The sequence below is a fragment of the Nomascus leucogenys genome, chromosome 22a (assembly GCF_006542625.1).
Source record: "Nomascus leucogenys isolate Asia chromosome 22a, Asia_NLE_v1, whole genome shotgun sequence".
In the NCBI taxonomy this organism is placed as follows: domain Eukaryota; kingdom Metazoa; phylum Chordata; class Mammalia; order Primates; family Hylobatidae; genus Nomascus; species Nomascus leucogenys.
Window position 1 is genome coordinate 10,356,105 of NC_044402.1, and position 17,368 is coordinate 10,373,472.

Sequence of the window (17,368 nt, forward strand, 5' to 3'; positions counted from 1 at the left end):
CAGCGTTCTTAGTATCATGAAACCTGTTTTGTCAGCTGTAAAGTGGGGATAATGTGAATGTGTCACTGAGCCTATGTAGGAAAAGTGAGTTAATACCTACAAACCTTTTATCATACAGTCAGGCAGCTGCAGAACACCGGGTAAATGTCGGCTTTTACTGTTATTGATGGACCTGCGTCCACCACTTTTCAGCAGGCTGTTTGCTTCTCTGAGTCTCAGTTTCCCTCTTTGTAAAATGGGACAAATAATGCCCGCCACATGACAGTCACTCCCTGAAACTGATGTTGCCACTTTCTTTGCTCGGGAGGGGCTTGGTGTCATGTTTCAGGGGTGTTTGCTAAGGAGATTGGGTTAGGTCCCCAGCAGGATTCTTGGAGCCTCTGGATCATTGAATGATAAGAATAGTTACAGTGTTTTCAAATTCCCAGATAATATTAATTAATTTATTTATTTTGAGATGAAGTCTCGCTGTCACCCAGGCTGGAGTGCAGTGGCGCAATCTCTTCTCACTGCAACCTCTGCCTCCCGGGTTCAAGCGATTCTCCTGCCTCAGCCTCCCAAGTAGCTGGGATTACAGGCGCAAGCTATCACGCCCGGCTAATTTTTGTATTTTTAGTAGAGACAGGGTTTCACCATGTTGGCCAGGCTAATCTCAAACTCCTGACCTCAGGTGATCCGCCTGCCTTGACCTCCCAAGGTGTTGGGATTACAGGCGTGAGTCATCGTGCCTGGCCCCAGAGAATTTTAAAAACTGCTGTTAGGACGTTGGAGGGATTGAGACAGAGGTAAGAACCTGGTCCTTATGGGGCATCAGACCCTCACCAGTGGCGCTGCAAAGCCAAGTAGGAGCCCCACCCAGCACCCCGAGCTTTGAAGAGCCAGAGAAGGGGAAGGGAGGGAGAGAGGTCTGTGCCCAGCGACCCCAGGACACAGGGCCCTCAGCCCTAGTTGGCAATCCATGTGCTGACCCAGCAGGCCATCTGCCTCAGGCATTTTTTCAGTGCCAGTGTCTTTTCCTTCCTGCAAGGCTGGTCCCCCAGAGACCAAATTGCATCTCAGCCAATTGCTTTCAGGCCCAGAATCAGGGCAAAGGGAGCTGGTGTCCAGATGGACATTCATAGTTACCCGATGGACCACAGGAGCAGCCCTGGCCTGGGGCCCACACGTCTATTTCTCCCTGTCCTCTGCTCTGCCCTGGGTCACAGGAGAGCTGACCCCCTGCAAGCTGCATTGTCCCAGCTCCCCTATACTGGCTTCTGGCAGGACCAGAGGTAAGTAGTCGGCTGGAGGTTTCTCTGACAGCCTCTCCACCCTGGGTGGCGTCTCCTGCAGTAGATGTATCTCCTTTGGGCCTCTAGTTCCTGCTGCTCAGCAGCCCCCAACATGGGTCTAGTAACATCTAACATCGCCTCCCTGCCTTGTCTCTCCAGCTTAGGGGTTGATCTCTGGGCTTCCTTTTGTCTCCTTGCAGCTTCTCAGCTCCTCCTCCTCATTACACCCTCCTGGTTCGTAGCTGGACTCAGAGGGGCTTTACTCTGCTGATTGGACCTTGACTCACACAGGGTTGCTTTCCTCCCAGGGGCAGTTCTATTAGATGCCCCCATGGTAGGTGAAGTTCAACTTTATTTTGGAGTCAGTATGGTCCAGTGAGAATCTAGGGCTTCAGAATCCAATAGAACAAGGTTTAAATCTCAGTGCTACTGCAAGTGCCTCCATGTCCTTGGCCAATGACTGCAGTCTGTGCATTCTTATCTAGGGTTGTGGAAGGTAACAGCCGCTCCTGTGCCCCGGGCACCTATTACTGACCAGGTGCTCCCACACCTGCCCCAGTCAGCCCCGCAGCATTCTAAGAGGTAGCTGCTGCTGCTGTGCCTGGGGTGGGAGGTGGGGAGGAGGCTCTGCCCAGGCTGCCAGCTAATGGGCCACAGAGCTCATCTGAGAGGCAGCCCCGCTACTCCCCTTCTGCTGCTCCTGAGGTGGGCTGGGGCTGCCTTTCAGACCGGGATGCCAGGAGGCCCAAACGGGGTGGTTTTTGGACAAGGGCCTCACATGGTGTGGGCCTGTCATTATTTCATGAGTGTTAGCACCTTCTCTTCCATGGCTGGCCATTTTTTTCTTCAGTCTGCATCACGTTTTCCAGTATCTCGGAGTCAACCACACTCTTCCTTATGACATTTCACCTTCTTCAAAGCACTCTGAGCTTTCTTTATGACTCAGATTAAGGTGTCCCATTTTGAGAAGATGGCTAAAGCCCGGAACTCAGATTCTGGAAGCTTCCTGTCCTCTCCCAAAGTGCATCCTTGCTGTCCATTCCTGGGGAGGCTGTGTCTCCAGCCATGCCCACAGGCCTTATCCACCTCTGGGGGACTGGCTGGTCTTCCAGGCCCATGGCTTTTGACCCAGGTTCTGTGTTCTGAGCATGTGCTCGGTCTCAAGCCTGCCTCATCATCTGCCCCAGCTCGGGGTTTCCATCATAAAAAAAAAAAAAATCACTTCTCTTCCGCTGTCATTTGCGTTAACCACATGGACGCTGAAACCCAAACCCAAGGCTGTTTCCTTTCTGTCTCCTCCATACACCAGCGCCAGCATGACCCAGAAAGGGTCAGCTCTCTCATGGCCAGCCCTCTCACTGACTCAGTGGGGACAGCTCAGAGACACGCCTAGAGCCCTACTCTCCCGCTGCCTGCAGCCACACCCCAGGGATGTCCCCAGACAGGCCTTGGAAACAGAAACTACTTTTTTTTTTCTTGTTTTTACCCCAGAGCACATTTCTTATGCAATACTGTTTGGAAAATGCACAGTTCCTTTTTATTTATTTATTTATTTATTTGTTTATTTATTTATTTATTTTTTAATACTATCTCCATTTAACCAGTCCAGAGACGAAACTTCTCCCCTGCCAGAGAGGCATGCTGGCTCTGCTCACTCCTGCACCCTTTTCTCATTGTGCTTGGCCGTGTGCATCTGCCATTTCTGCAGTGACCCCAGTCTCGGCCCACCTCTGAGTGCAGAGCGCTTCCCTCCTCCACGCAGCCTGGCCTGGAGCTGTCTCCTACCTGCCCCCTCCAATGCCTAACCCTTGCCAGCTCCAGTGCCCTCAGCAGGCAGTGCCTCCCAGCCACCTTCCTCGAGCCAGGTGACAACCAGCGCTTTGAGGTCCCGTGGCCCCTGTCCTCCTGTCTCAAAGCTCACGCTGGCCTCACTGTAGCTGCCTTACTGTGCATCCATCCCTGCCCTCCACCCCACTGCACTGGACATGGAGCCTCACCAGGCCAGAGCCACATTTGGTCTGTCTCCACATCCTCAGCACCTGCACTCAGCAGCCACTTAGTGCACTGATTGATTAGTCTATCAGCTGGTAACCCAGTTCCTATGCTCCCCCAACCTCGAGCTGGTGAGACAGCTGCTGTCTGGATGCAGGTTCCCGAGGAAGGAAAGCCCTCCACCCAACACCTGTGCATTTGGTAAAAAGGAACTATTTCCAAGCATGGTGTGTGCTCCAGGCTCTGGGCAATTTTTTTAAAATTTTATTTATTTATTTATTTATTTTAGAGACAGAATCTCTCTCTGTCACCCAGGCTAGGGTGCAGTGGTACCGTCATAGCTCAATGCCACCTGGAGCTTCTGGACTCAAGTGATCCTCCCACCTGGCTAATTTTTTTGGTTTTTTTTTTTTTTTTTTTTTTTTTTTGGTAGAGTTGAGGTCTCACTATGCTGCTTGGGCTGGTCCTGGGCTCAAGTGATCCTCCTGTATCAGCCTCCCAAACTGCTGGGATTACAGGCATGAGCCACTGTACCTGGATGGGTTTTTAAATTAATTAAATCTAGGTGTTATCCCCATTTTCCAGATGATAATATGGACACCCAGAGAGGCTAAGTGACCCGCCAGATGGCACACAGCTAGTGAGTCATGGGATCTTGACCAATGGGACTAATTCTAGGTCCTTCCGGCCTCATGGCTGGCTCTTTCCCAGACATGTGCCTGTGGGGTCACCTAGCCAGCTAGCTTTGCTGCCTGCTAGGCTTCCTGCAGTTGCTGGTTGTAGCCTTGGACCACCTGAGATAGGGGTTGGCTCATGACAGCCTATAGGCCAAGTGCCCTTGTGGTGTGTTTTTGTCAAGCCAGTGAGCTAAGAATGGGTCTGACATTTTCAAAGGGTCGTAAAAGCAAGGAAGACTATGCAACAGAGACTGTATGTGGCCCGAGACAGCTAAAAACATTTTCTACCTGACCCTTTACAGGAAGAGTATACTCCTGCCAATAGACAGTGTCCCCTAGACCATTCTTCCTTGCAAGGGGTTCAGGGAGTGACCAGCAGCTGTACAATGGCTGTGGGAGGCTGGCTTACCTCGGCCTCCCTTAAAGGCAGTGGTGACACAGGAAGCAGTGCTCTAGGCTGGCTGAGGAGGGGTCCGACGTGCAGAAAAAGGGAGGACCCAGAGCAGTCTGGTAGTCCCAGGGCAGAAGCTGGTCCCCAGGACCTGGCGTGCAGGGGCCACAGTAACATCGACCCTCTCAACCCACAACCTCAGAGGTCCCTCAGAGACTCCCTGTTCAACTGTCCCTAATACCACATTAAGTGGTAAAGAAGCTCCTCTGAGAGCTTTAGAGTGGGATAGTGTCTGCTGTCTGCTTATTTGATGCTGCGGTTGCAGCATCAGGCCTGGCTCTGAGCATGCGCTTAAGTCCTATGTTTCATTGAACTGAAGCAAAATAGGCAGAACTGCAGAGGAGGGGCCGGGCGCGGTGGCTCACGCTTGTAATCCCAGCACTTTGGGAGGCCAAGGCGGGCGGATCACGAGGTCAGGAGATCGAGACCAAGGTGAAACCCTGTCTCTACTAAAAATGCAAAAAAATTAGCCGGGCGTGGTGGCGGGCGCCGGTAGTCCCAGCTGCTCGGAGAGGCTGAGGCAGGAGAATGGCATGAACCCGGGAGGCGGAGCTTGCAGTGAGCCGAGATCGCGCCACTGCCCTCCAGCCTGGGTGACAGAGCCAGACTCCGTCTCAAAAAAAAAAAAAAAAAAAAAAAGGAACTGCAGAGGAGGCTCAGGTCTCCTGAACTCTGCCTGCAGCCTCGCCCAGCCCACAGTTCGGTTGGTCTGAGACATCCCCACCGGCTCAACCCCACCGGGTCCCTGGGTTTCATCTGCTATACCCTCTGTACACCAACCACTGAGCCTCACAGGCCATGGGCATTGCCAACAAGAAGGGGTGCTCTAAAGCCTTGCTGCCTCTTGATTAGATCAACGATTCCCCACTGTCCTGTCATCTGAGACTCAACGGGACTCGTCTCTGTCCCTCCCATTCTTTGCTTAATAAAAATAAAAGCTGAGTTTTTGGAAGCCAGTCAAGTTACACACTAGCCGAGAAATTAGAGCCACAACAAATACATTCAAATGCTTGCACATCCAATGTGCTTTTCAAGTAAAGGATTCAAAGGCAGGGAGTGGCTACAGGGAACATATTAAGTTGTTACAAAAAAGTCAAAGCAGGTCTGAAAGGAAAGCAACTCATTGGGAGAATCACAGGATGGGTTTCCAGAGCACAGCCCGCTATGTTGCCCACCTCCCCCTGGCCAGCCCGCGTCCTTTGGCCCAGCACGCCGTCTGATGGCCTCTTCCATTTTCTCCTTCTCTCTCGTGGGTTCTCCCCTGAAGCTTCCTCTGGCCCCGTGCAGGGCCTGGGGAGGGTGCCCAGCTTCCCAGTAGATACTTACTAACTGATGAGTGAAGACAATTTTTATTTTTAATAGTGATGATTTTTTACTGTAATGTAATAAAAATTGTAATGTAAATTCTAAGTGCTTAATATAAAAAAAAGGAAAAAAAAACAACAACTTCCAACGGTGGTCCTACCCCTCTCCACCAAGTGGCCTTCAAGGTCACTGTGCCTCTCCCCCCGTGCCAGGGAGAGAGAGGCCTGAGGGTCCCATGGAATGTGCTTAAAATCCAGGCCTGAAAGGGGCTAAGGCCACTGCACACAGCCCCGGCTTCATCACATAGACCTTTTAATGGCAAGACATCCTAGCCTTTTTCTTGAACTCCTGGGCTCAAGCGATCCTCCTGCCTAAGCCTCCCAAAGTTCTGGAATTATAGGCATGAGCCACGTGCCTGGCCCCAGCCTTTCTCTATGAGTGTAGTTTTTGTTAATGTTTTGTTTTGCTTTTACTAGTTGTTGAGCTGTGACTACCTAATACATAATTTTGTCTCTTTTTTGGTATTGCCATTGTATCCTACAAATTCCCATTCACAAATTCATTTTAAGCCTCCTTTTTGCTGGCTGCATAATATTCTAAAGTGCAAGTGTACCATAACTTACTTAAGCAATCTCCTATAATTGGACATGTAGGTTGTTTCTGGTTTTGTTTTGCCATTTTAAATAATGCCTTGTTGAGTTTTTTGATGTGTTAAACTTTATACCCATTCTGGGCTCATTTGACAACATTGGCCTTAGTCTGTACAAGGTATTGTGGAAGATTGGAGGATAAACCAGACACAATCCCTTTGAATAAAATGCAGATACAAATAACTTTAGTTCAAAGCAGTTACACGGTTGCTATACGCAGACAACTAGAACTGGAATACAGAAGAGTTTTGCCTGGACTAACTGGGATTTTAAGAAAGTCACAGGAGAAAATCTGAGACTTTGCAGCCATAGCCCAGGGGAAGTCAAATGGACAGTCCAGCAAAAGGGGTCTCTGGTGGGTGACCTATGCCGGCAGGCAGGTGTTACCTAGGGCCGGCATAGCAAGCGGGTTGCATCTCAGGCATTGAGTTCATTTTCAGTGGTTGTGAGGAGTGCTGTGCGGAGGTCAGAGGGGAGCAGCTCAGTGGGTAGCTTTAGCAGCACCTGCCCATGGACTCAGGTTGGTGGAGTGGTGGGGATGGCACGCCCCTAACACGGCCATCCCCAGCCTGAGAGGTTCATCTCGGGGAGAGCTCAGGGCTGGCGTCGGCTTGGCCCATGCTCAGAACGGTGTTCCTTAGGTTGAGGCCTCTTTGATCCATTCAAATCAAGATCATTATGGGTCCAGACGTTTCAGACTGCAGGTTTTGACATCCTCTTTTGGAGAGCGTGCAATCTGAATAGACAGATGAGAACTGCCTCCGGGCCCCAAGCTGGGAGAATAGGAAGCAGAGAACCTGAGAGGCCAAAGACAAAGCAGTTTTGCCAGGCTAGAGCCCTGGGCCAGTTCTCCCAGAGGCCAGACCTGTTTTCCTTCCCTGCCTAATTCCGGTCCCAACAAACATGCTTACCTCTGGCCGTATTGCCCAACTGGGAGCACCAGGGGAGGGTTGATGGTGGGAGTGGGCCTGTCCCAGGTGTCCTGCCGGGCGCCTTTCCACAGCCCCCTACCTTCCTGCCTGTTGGCCTTATCTGTGGTCCTTTCTTCAGCCCCTGCAGGTGCCATGACTCAGCAGCCCCAGGAGGACTTTGACAGGAGCGTGGAGGATGCCCAGGCATGGATGAAGGCTGTGCAGGATCAGCTGCAGGTCAATGACAACACGCAGGGGCCCCGCGCGGCCCTGGAGGCCAGGCTGTGGGAGACCGAGGTATGCAGAGGCGTGGCCTCAGATGGCCCTGTGGTCTTGGCCCCATCCCGCCCCGCCCTCAGATCTCAGGTTTCCTGTCCGTTAAAGGCAAGGGTGGACTAAACCAGTGTTTCTCAGACTCTGATGTACACACAGATCTCCTGGAGATTTTGTTTAAGTGTAGACTCTCATCAGGTCTGTGGAGGTGAAGCCTGAGACTCTGCTTTTGACAAGTTCCAGGTGATACCATTTTTGCTGGTCCTTGGAACACACTCTGATGATAAGGAACTAGAGCCTGTCCTCTCACCCTCCTGTCCCTGCAGGGGGGACCTGCGCAGCCAGGTGGGTCCCCAGCCCTTGCTGCGGGGGCTTCCCATCCCTTCTCTGCTTCTGCCTGGCTGGGGTCCCTGCCAGATCTGGGTTGGCCAAGGTCTTCCTCCAGCGGAGCGGGGAAGGGGCTCTGCCCATCAAGGAGTGACTTCCTGAGCTTCTCCAGAACCAGTCTGGCTTTACCCACCCCACCTGACAGAAGACCATGTAGGACTAAGTGCTGGTGCCCAGTGCCTGGCCTGGCATCGTGGTGCCCCTGTCTGAGGGTGGGTTGCCCGTGGCCTGGGAACAAGAGGGAAGAATACTGAGCTAACAGCCAGAGGCCGGAGTTATCATCTCCTTGCTGATGCTAGATTGCTGTGTGACCTTGGTCAAATCCATGCCCCACTCTGGGCTTCAGTTTTCCCATCTGCAAATGGAGCAGTTGACTTACACACCTCTGGGGTCACATCCATTTAGATATCCCATAATTCTAATTTATCACCCAACAATAGTTACTCTTAGTGGGGGAGGTGCTGCCTTCTCCTGCAGCAAACCAGTCACCCAGCCAGGCTGGAAGCAGTGGTGACCCCAGAGCTGGTTCCTTGTGTGTTTCCTTTGTGTGTTGTCTTCTCGATTCTGCGCACTGCGCACCATATTGCATATATCTCATGCCCTTTCTGGAAGTGGACAGTGGGAATTAAGAATCCTCATCACCTTTCCGAGTCAATGTTTGAATTCAGTGTCACCACCACATCCAGAGACAGGAGCCATTGTCTGCATTTGCAACTGGAGAAATGGAGTCTCCTCACACCGCTTCCTGTGCCTGCAGAGCCCTCTCACTCACATTCAAGCTCTCTGCTGTGCTCCCTTCACCTTCTGTTTGGGAAGCTCCCTCACAGATCACCTAAGAGTGGAATACCCCCTGCTTTCTGCCATCCCTGTGCGAGGGCTGGGGCTGGACAGGTGGGTGAGGCCCACCCTGCTCTTGAGGGTTCCCAGCCTAATGGAGACACATATGCAAACAATCAGGGCAACTGTGCAAGCATGTATGAGGCACACCCCTATCGTGGGTCCCATGATGTTATTCTCTTCCTCTAAAACCTTCCATGGCTCTCACTGTCCACCAAAGAAAAAGCAAACTTCACCTGGCATCAAAAGCCCCCCACTGTCTGCACCACTCTGTTTTCCAGCCTTAGCTCTCCACACTGTCACACCTCCCAAGCTCACACCGGCCTTAGCTCCAGCCACTGTCACACCTCCCAAGCTCACACCGGCCTTAGCTCCAGCCACTGTCACACCTCGCAAGCTCACACCGGCCTTAGCTCCAGCCACTGTCACAACTCGCAAACTCACGCTCTCCTTTGATTGGCAGAAGACCTCCTAGACCTTCCATCGCCAAGCCTTTGTCCATGTGTTGCCTCTGCCTGGAATGCTCTTTTGTGTGGGTCTGGGTGTGCACAAGAAATGAAACCCTCCTGTCCGTGCGTCTTTCCTGACCAGTTTCTCCCTTTCTCAGCCCCAGCTCCTGACCTTGCCTGTCTGTGAGCATCACAGCCCTGCCTGTGTGCCCACTGTGTTAGGGTGCTTAACATTTCAAACTCTCTACCCTTTGCTGGCAGGTCTTTCCCTCCAGGTGGTGGTTCTGGTTTAAGCAAAGTCAAAGGTGGTCCTTAGGAAGACACATTGGCAGGACCAGGGTGGACCGTCCCTGGAAGCCAGAGGCAGCACTTCTGTGAGCCCTGAGGGGGTGGGAGTCCAGGCCGAGGGGAGTCATGGCCTGAGCGTTCTGCTACTGTCTCCTCCCACGGGGCTCCGGCATGCTTCATTTACTGTGTGTTTTGCCATTTTCAAAACCAATTTCACAGTAAGAAAGAAAACATTTTCCTGTTGCCAGCTGGTAAGAGGGGGCAGCCAGTGCCTCTCGACCTACCCATGGGAGCTGCCCCCAGGTTCTGGGGTCTCCCTTGTGCTTCCTCTACCAACTCTGTTGGCTTGTCTCCAGTGCCTGTTTGCTGCAGTGACAGGGATGTGGGCTCTGATCCAGTTCTGACCCTTAATAGCCATGCAGCCGGGAGGATGTCCCATGCCTTCCCAGGACTTAATGTTCCCATCTGTAGAGCAGAAACGAACCCTCTCACCCCTTGTGTTCCCGAGGGGTTAAGGGAAACTCCAGAATCCTCATGGGTTGGGGGCTTTCTGTAAGGTGTGATTGGAGAACCCATCGCTCCTGGGTTGAGAGCTTGGCTACTGGGTCTGCAGACCTGGGCTCCAAAATCTGCCATGGCTGTGGCACCTCAGGAGGGCTTCCCAGAGCTCCCTGAGCTTCAGCTTGCTTCCGGGGAGAGTGAGAGCTGCTGCCTTTCAGGAAGGAGGGAGGATTAAGGAGGATCATTTATAGACATGCTTGTATGCACAATGCAGGGTATGCTGGCAGAGCTGGCTAAATGGAGGCGATTGTTTCTTGTGGTTTTAGAAGCTGGGATACACAGCGTACCAATTTTCCCTGTCCATCCCCAGAGCCTCCAGGAGTGGGTCTTAGGAGCTTCCAGCCACACTCCCAGGTCCCGGCATATGAATTTATTTATTTGTTTATTGAGATGGAGTCTCGCTCTGTTGCCCAGGCTGGAGTGCAGTAGCACGATCTCAGGCTCCCTTGTCCTGTATCTGGGTCCTGGCCTGAGCCAGGCAGCTTCCTCACCAGCTTCTGGGCCACCCTCTTGGTCAGGAGCATCCTGGTGTTTCCCAAGGCTTGGTTTCCCAGTGCACTCATGCTTCAGTATATCTTACTTCCCTACTTTTGCTCAAAGATCCTTCTCCAATTGTCTTTAATTAGAGACCTGCAGGCTTGATGCCAATGCCACCTCCTCCACAAAGCCTTCCTGGATTTCTCCCATCCCTTCTTGAGCTCTCATACTACTTTGTGGTCTCTTCTGGCCCTTTTTGCAGTCGTCTGCGCTCTTATCTGCAGCCCTCTTTCCTACTAGCTTGTTCATCCAGGACCCTAGCACTCAGCATCATGCTCAGCTGGGGGTCACCTGGTCTTGGCTGGGTTGAGGGAAAACCCTGATTAACCCCATTCCTCCACTTTCCTGGTCTCCTGATTCTTCTCTCCAAGATGTTTCCTTACATCCGATCCCCACCTTCCCCTTGCCCTCATTGGCTGCTGGAAATTGGAATAATTTTGTGGCTGCAGTTCAAGTACTTTCTCCCACTTGGCCGCACAGCCCTTGCCAAGCACTCCTGGACTGTGTCCTTGCTGGCAATGGGCTATAAAAGAACCTCACACCAGCCAAAGAGTGTAATCATCAGCGCAGTGAAAAAGAGTGGAATCTACTTCTCAAAATTTGGCTTTTCCAGCCCAGCCACAGCCTCTGTCCTCCCCTGGCTTCAGGCCTCCAATAAACATCCTGCAGGTTGATCTTTGAGGGCAGTTGTTTCTTCTCCAGGTGGGGGAAGGGGGCTTGGTGTCCTGCCTGCCTGTGGACCAGCCAGCTCATCTGCCTTGGTGAAGAAGCATCAAACTCACTCCCTTGAAAAGGCAGTGGGTCTTGGGTCTTTGTGTCCCCTTCTGTCCAGCCTGTGCCTCTCTCGTGAGGATAAGAAGGACAAAGGTCCAGGGGCCTGGGGGACCACACAGTCAGGACACCAGGCTTTGGAGAAGGGGCCATTGTCCACATGGGACATTCCAGACCTGGCTGCTCCTTCTGGGTGTGGCCAAGGGAGATGGAATTTCACTTCTTCCCTAGAGTTGTTGGCTCCTGTGATGTTCAGAGCTGGACTCCATCTGAGCTGAAACTGGGAGCAGATGTGGAGGAGGCTTCTCTGGCAGCTGCAGAGAATCAGTCCTCAAGGCTGGTGGTTTCTATGGGTTCCCAGCTCCCTTGTTTGTAAAATCAAGCTTATTGTGATGCCCATCTTGCTAGCTTGGGGAATATGATGTCTCCTTTCACATTTCTGGGAATCAGAAATATCACCTTACTTTTTTTTTCCTAAGACGGCGTGTTGCTCTGTTGCCCAGGCTGGAGTGCAGTGGTGTGATGACAGGAGTGCAGTGATGCGATCTCAGCTCACTGCAACATCTGCCTCCCGGGTTCAAGCAATTCTCCTGCCTCAGCCTCCTGAGTAGCTGGGATTACAGGCATGCGCCACCATGCCCGGCTAATTTTTGTATTTTTAGTAGAGACGGGGTTTCACCATGTTGGCCAGGATGGTCTTGAACTCCTGACCTCGTGATCTGCCCACCTCGACCTCCCAAAGTGTTTGGATTACAGGCATGAGCCATTGCACCCAGCTTTTTTTATTTTTATTTTTTTAGTAACAGGGTCTTGCTCTGCTGCCCAGGCTGGAGTGCAGTGGTGTGATCATGGCTCACTGCAGCCTCAACCTCCTGGGCTCAAGCAATCTTCCTGCCTCAGCCTCTTGAGTAACTAGGACTACAGGCATATGCCACTGTGCCTGGCTAGTTTTTTTTTTTTTTTTAATTAAAAAAATGCTTTTGGAGAGATGGGGTCTCACTCTCTCGCCCAGGGTGGTTGCATACTCCTGGCCTCAGCGATCCTCCTGTCTTGGTCTCCGAAAGTTCTGGGATTGCAGGCGTGAGTCACCATGCCCGGCCTACTATTATTTTTAATCAAATTCAATCTCTCTCTGAATGGCAACAAATTCATCCTCAGCCATGCTGTGGAACCCTGTCCCTGGGTGGTGTGAAACATCCTGGGTGGATAATCGTATTCAGTCTAGAATATTCCACACTGGCCCTTGGGTCTTCAGGTACACTGGCCACTATGGTACTTTTGTTTTCCCCATTGTTGCTCGCTGCTGAGAGGGACTCGGGGTCCCTGTCTGGGTAGTTGCTGTGGCCACCACCCCCTGGGCCCCTGCCACATCCTGCTACTTGTCCAAACAAACCCTCTTTCCCTCTCTTGGGGAATCTCCCTATTCTTCACTCTCCCTGAGCACCCCCCACTCACATGCACACAGAGACAGCCTTTGGAAGGAGCTTGTCTGCCTCACTCTTTGATAACACATGTAGGAAGGGAAGTCCCTCTATACTATCATCATCATCATCATCATCATCATTGTCATCACCAACGATTATTGTATAGAGTAGCAAAAAGGATGGGGACCATCGCCCATTTGCACACATTAGGGAAGGGTCTACATAATTGTTCAACAGTTTACAAAGTACACTAACTTATACATATGTTTAATTCATAGTGTTTTTATTTTATTTTTATTATTTTTAATATTATTTTTTGAGACATGGTCTCGCTCTGGCACCCAGACTGGAGTGTAGTGGTTTGATCACGGCTCACTGCAGCCTCGACCTCCCAAGCTCAAGCAATCCTCCCACCTCAGCCTCCCAAGTAGCTGGGACTACAGGTGTGTGCCACTGCATCCGGCTAATTTTAATTCTTTTTTTTTTTGTAGAGACGTGGTCTCACTGTGTTGTCCAGGCTGGTCTCAAACTCCTAAGCTCAAACAATTCTCCCACCTCAGCCTCCCAGAGTGCTAGGATTATAGGCATGCAGCACTTTACCTGGCTAAAAGTGTTTTTAAAATTAATGTTATAACCTTGGGAGGTGAACAAGCAGAGACTGTTATCGTTGTCTCAGGATGAAAAAGGGAGACCCAGAGTAGTCTAGTGACCTGCCTGGAGTCACACAGCTGTCAGTGGGGCAGCATTCCACACGGCAGGAGCTCCTCCTTCACCCCAGCCATGGGGAAGGGTCAGAGACAAGCAGGTTGGTGGGAAGCCAGTCTAAGGACACGGACCACTAGCCTCCAGGGAGACAGGCTGGGGATCTGAGCTTGAGCTTTAGGCCATGCCTGCTGTTAGTGAAGACAGATCCAAAGATACAGATAATAATAGTAATACTGGGCAGGTAGTGACTGGGATCTGGTGTGGGCTGGGCAGCGTGCTCATGGCTCTCCCTACGTTACCTAATGCTTATCTTCCCTCATTCTTAGGCCTAGAGAATGTAACTCCCGTGACAAAGGTCACATCAGTAGTAAGGAGTGGCCCTGGGATTGGAATCCAGTCATATTTGCCTACAGAGACCAAGCCTTAGCTGCCACTGAACTGGGATGGTAACTGCAATGACAATAGCTAGCATTACTTGGACACTTACTATTTGCTGGACATCATGTGTTGGTCTTGGTCCCCCAAGAAGCTGACACCAAGATGAGATGAAATGTGCATGGTATTTATTAGGGGGATCACCCCTGGGAGAATATGGGGAGGAAGGGAGCCAGGAGAGGCTGGTCAGAGGGATGCAGATGTGACCCCAAGGCCAGGAGAGCAGAGAGGAAGGCGCAGGGTCAGGAGGGGCCATCTCAGACTGCTGTGGGTTCTAAGGCAGTCTGCAGGAACGTGAGCTGTCTGTGAGTTACAGTCACTCACTCAGCATCTCCCAGGAAGGCAGCTGCTTCAGTGTCCCGGCTGCTCTTGGTCCCTGGTTGGAGCAGCCTCAGGAGCAAGGTGCTGGTGCAAACTGCAAAAGACAGAGATGATTCTGGAGCCTCAGCTAGGCCCCGGGTTGGGCCAGCTCCTTGCAGTCCTCCTGAGAGGTAGATGCTCACGCTGCACACTGAGACATGTACCTCACATGCATTTTCTCATCGTCTAATCCTGAAAAAAGTCTGAGAGATAGATACGATTAATACTTGCACTTTACAAATGAGAAAACCAAGTCCAGGGAGAGAATGAAACTTGTCTGAGTTCACGCTCTAGAAAAGGGCTGAGTGGGGAAGGAGAGAGCCATTCATCAGATGGCACCCAGCATGCTAATCGCCCTTGCTCCCGCCTCCTACCCTCAGAGCTGTTGGCAGGTTGCCCAAGACCCCACAAGAAAGGGTGCAGGGGCTGTGATGTGAATCCCAGATCCTCTGGCCTTCGAGTCCTGATGCTCTGCACCATGCCACTATCTTCCCAAGGTTGTGCCTGTCTGCCTTTTGCCTAACCCTGGAAACTGGCTTGTGTGTCCACAACAGAAAATATGCCAGCTGGAGCCCGAGGGGCGTGTGAAGGTGGACCTCGTGCTACAGATGGCCGAAGCCCTCTTGGCATGCTGCCCTGGGGACCAGAAGCCTGGGATCCTGGCCCGGCTGAAGGACATCAAGGCCCAGTGGGAGGAGACGGTCACCTACATGACTCACTGTCACAGGTAGGGCATCCAGGGCCTTTGTCCACAGCTGCCATTGACCCTTCTTGCCCACTGCGACGCTACCTTGGGCCCTCTGCCCAAGAGACATTTCTCGAGTCCTGGGATTCCAGGGGACAGGATATTCTCTTGGGATTAGGGCCAGCCCTGCCTGCCTCTTTCTAATTATAATCAGGTTGAATGATGATAATAGACACTGGGAACCCGGCGTGTTTTGCCAGCAATTCCTGAGATACTTACCATGTGCGCATCCTCCAGAGCATGGCACAATGGCTCTGGAGAAAGAAGGCCTGGGGCCCTGCTAGCACTGTAGCCAGATTCCCCGCCTGTACCAGGAAGCTGGGTGGTGGTGGGCGGGCACAGGGGGTGGTGAGGAGCAAACACTCGGACAGGCCTGGCATTGACTCTTGTCCTGCTGGTTACTTTCTGTGTAGCTTTGGGAAAGTTACCTTACCTCTCTGAACTTCAAGCACCTCCTCTGGAAAATGGGAGTAATCAAGTGCTCCTTGAAGGTCGTTAGGAGGTTAGAAGGGGATAGTAAATGTCAAGAGCGAGGCACACTGCTTGGCGCAAAGTAGGCCCTCAGTAAACAAGAGCTGCCAGGGTCATCTCCATTTTTATAAAGCAAGGATGTGCATGGAGATGGGAATGACTTTGCACAGTGCTTTCTGCTTTCTAAATCCTTGCGCTTGAAATTCCGAACAAAGTGGCTTGATGTTGGCTGGGGAGATAGAGCCACCTCCATGTTAGAGATGGAGAAACTAAGGCAAGCGAAGAGGCAGGGTTGCGGAGTGAGTTCCCAGAACCCCTGGAACCCACACGCAGGCTCCCAGCATTCCGTCCACATTGGGTGCAACGAGCCCACAGATGCAGATGTCACAGATGTCAGTGGGGCAGCATTCCACATGGCAGGAGCTCCTCCTTCACCCCAGCCATGGGGAAGGGTCAGAGACAAGCAGGCTGCTGGGAAGCCAGTCTAAGGACACTGCCCACCAACCCCCAGGGAGACAGGCTGGGGATCTGAGCTTGAGCTTTAGGCCATGCCTGCTGTTAGTAAAGATAGATCCAAAGTGCTCTGCAGGTGACTGGACACATTCCAACCGCAGTCTGCTCCTAATATTAGTGGGTGTTCATGTGCCAGGGGCCTGGAGAAACTGTGTTCAGAGCCCCAGTGCCAGAGAGAAATGACTGGGGGTGTCTGTGCATTGATAGTGGGAGTTCAGGGCCAGGATTTAAGGTGCTGGAGGTAAAGGGCTCCCCAAGATGCATCCCCAAAACTGGTGGTTCTGGGAGGAAGTTTGGAGTCTGAGCTCCCCTGACTCCTACCCTCACGCAGGGAGCTTGTCTACTGGGCAGAGGGTCTTATCCAGTAGGACTGAGGGAGGGTCTAGAATCTGGAGTGTCAACAAGCTGCCCAGGTGACTCAGGGGCCAGAAAGGGCATCATCATGCCCCCAGACCACAGCCCCCTAGTATTGGGGAGGGGGTGACAGCATGGACCCCCAACCCAGGAGGCAGGTGGCGGGTTCCCTCACAACCTTGAGGTCTCTGTGCCCACAGCCGCATTGAGTGGGTGTGGCTGCACTGGAGCGAGTACCTGCTGGCCCGAGACGAGTTCTACCGCTGGTTCCAGAAGATGATGGTCACGCTGGAGCCCCACATTGAGCTCCAGCTGGGCCTGAAGGAGAAGCAGTGGCAGCTGAGCCACGCCCAGGTGCTGCTGCACAACGTGGACAACCAGGCAGTGCTCCTGGACCGGCTGCTGGAGGAGGCAGCCTCTCTGTTCAACAGGATCGGGGACCCCAGCGTGGACGAAGATGCCCAGAAGAGAATGAAGGCTGAGTACGATGCAGTGAAGGCCAAGGCCCAGGTGAGGGTGAGGCTGAGTGGGCTATATCTTCACCCACCCATCCATGTATCCACCCTTATCTATCCATTCCAGCCACTGTTTGCCTACTATCAAGCTATCTACCTACTGTCGATCTATCTTTCTACTGTCAGTCCATCTACTCACCTGTTCACTATCCAACCACCCTCCCGTCCATCTGTCTACCTACTCACCCATCTACCTCCCCACTGAATCACCAAATCTCCCCTTCACTATCCACCCACACACCACCCCATTCACCTATCTACCCCACCATTTGTTCATCCATGTATTCTCCCACCCATCTGTTGACTCACTCATCCATCTACTTCCCTACCAGCCTAATCAATCTGCTATTCATCTCTTCAACCACTTAATTGCCCACCCATTCATCTTTCTACTCATTCACCTACCCATCAACCCAGCCAACTCTTCCTCACTCACCGATTCACTCATCCATCTCTCCACTGCCTACCCCTTCACCACCTATCTAC

At 52.1% G+C, this 17,368-nt stretch overlaps 1 protein-coding gene across 1 annotated transcript in view; it reads left to right on the forward strand.

Moving 5' to 3' along the window:
• Positions 1–7,401: 7,401 nt before the first annotated feature.
• The window catches only part of SYNE3 (spectrin repeat containing nuclear envelope family member 3), a 54,796-nt gene continuing 44,829 nt past the window's right edge, over positions 7,402–17,368 (forward strand). The window contains exons 1-3 of the mRNA XM_030803131.1: positions 7,402–7,554; positions 14,839–15,011; positions 16,568–16,877. Coding sequence (XP_030658991.1) covers positions 7,411–7,554; positions 14,839–15,011; positions 16,568–16,877 — 627 coding nt within the window. The 5' untranslated portion in view covers positions 7,402–7,410. The remainder of the gene's footprint in view (positions 7,555–14,838; positions 15,012–16,567; positions 16,878–17,368) is intronic.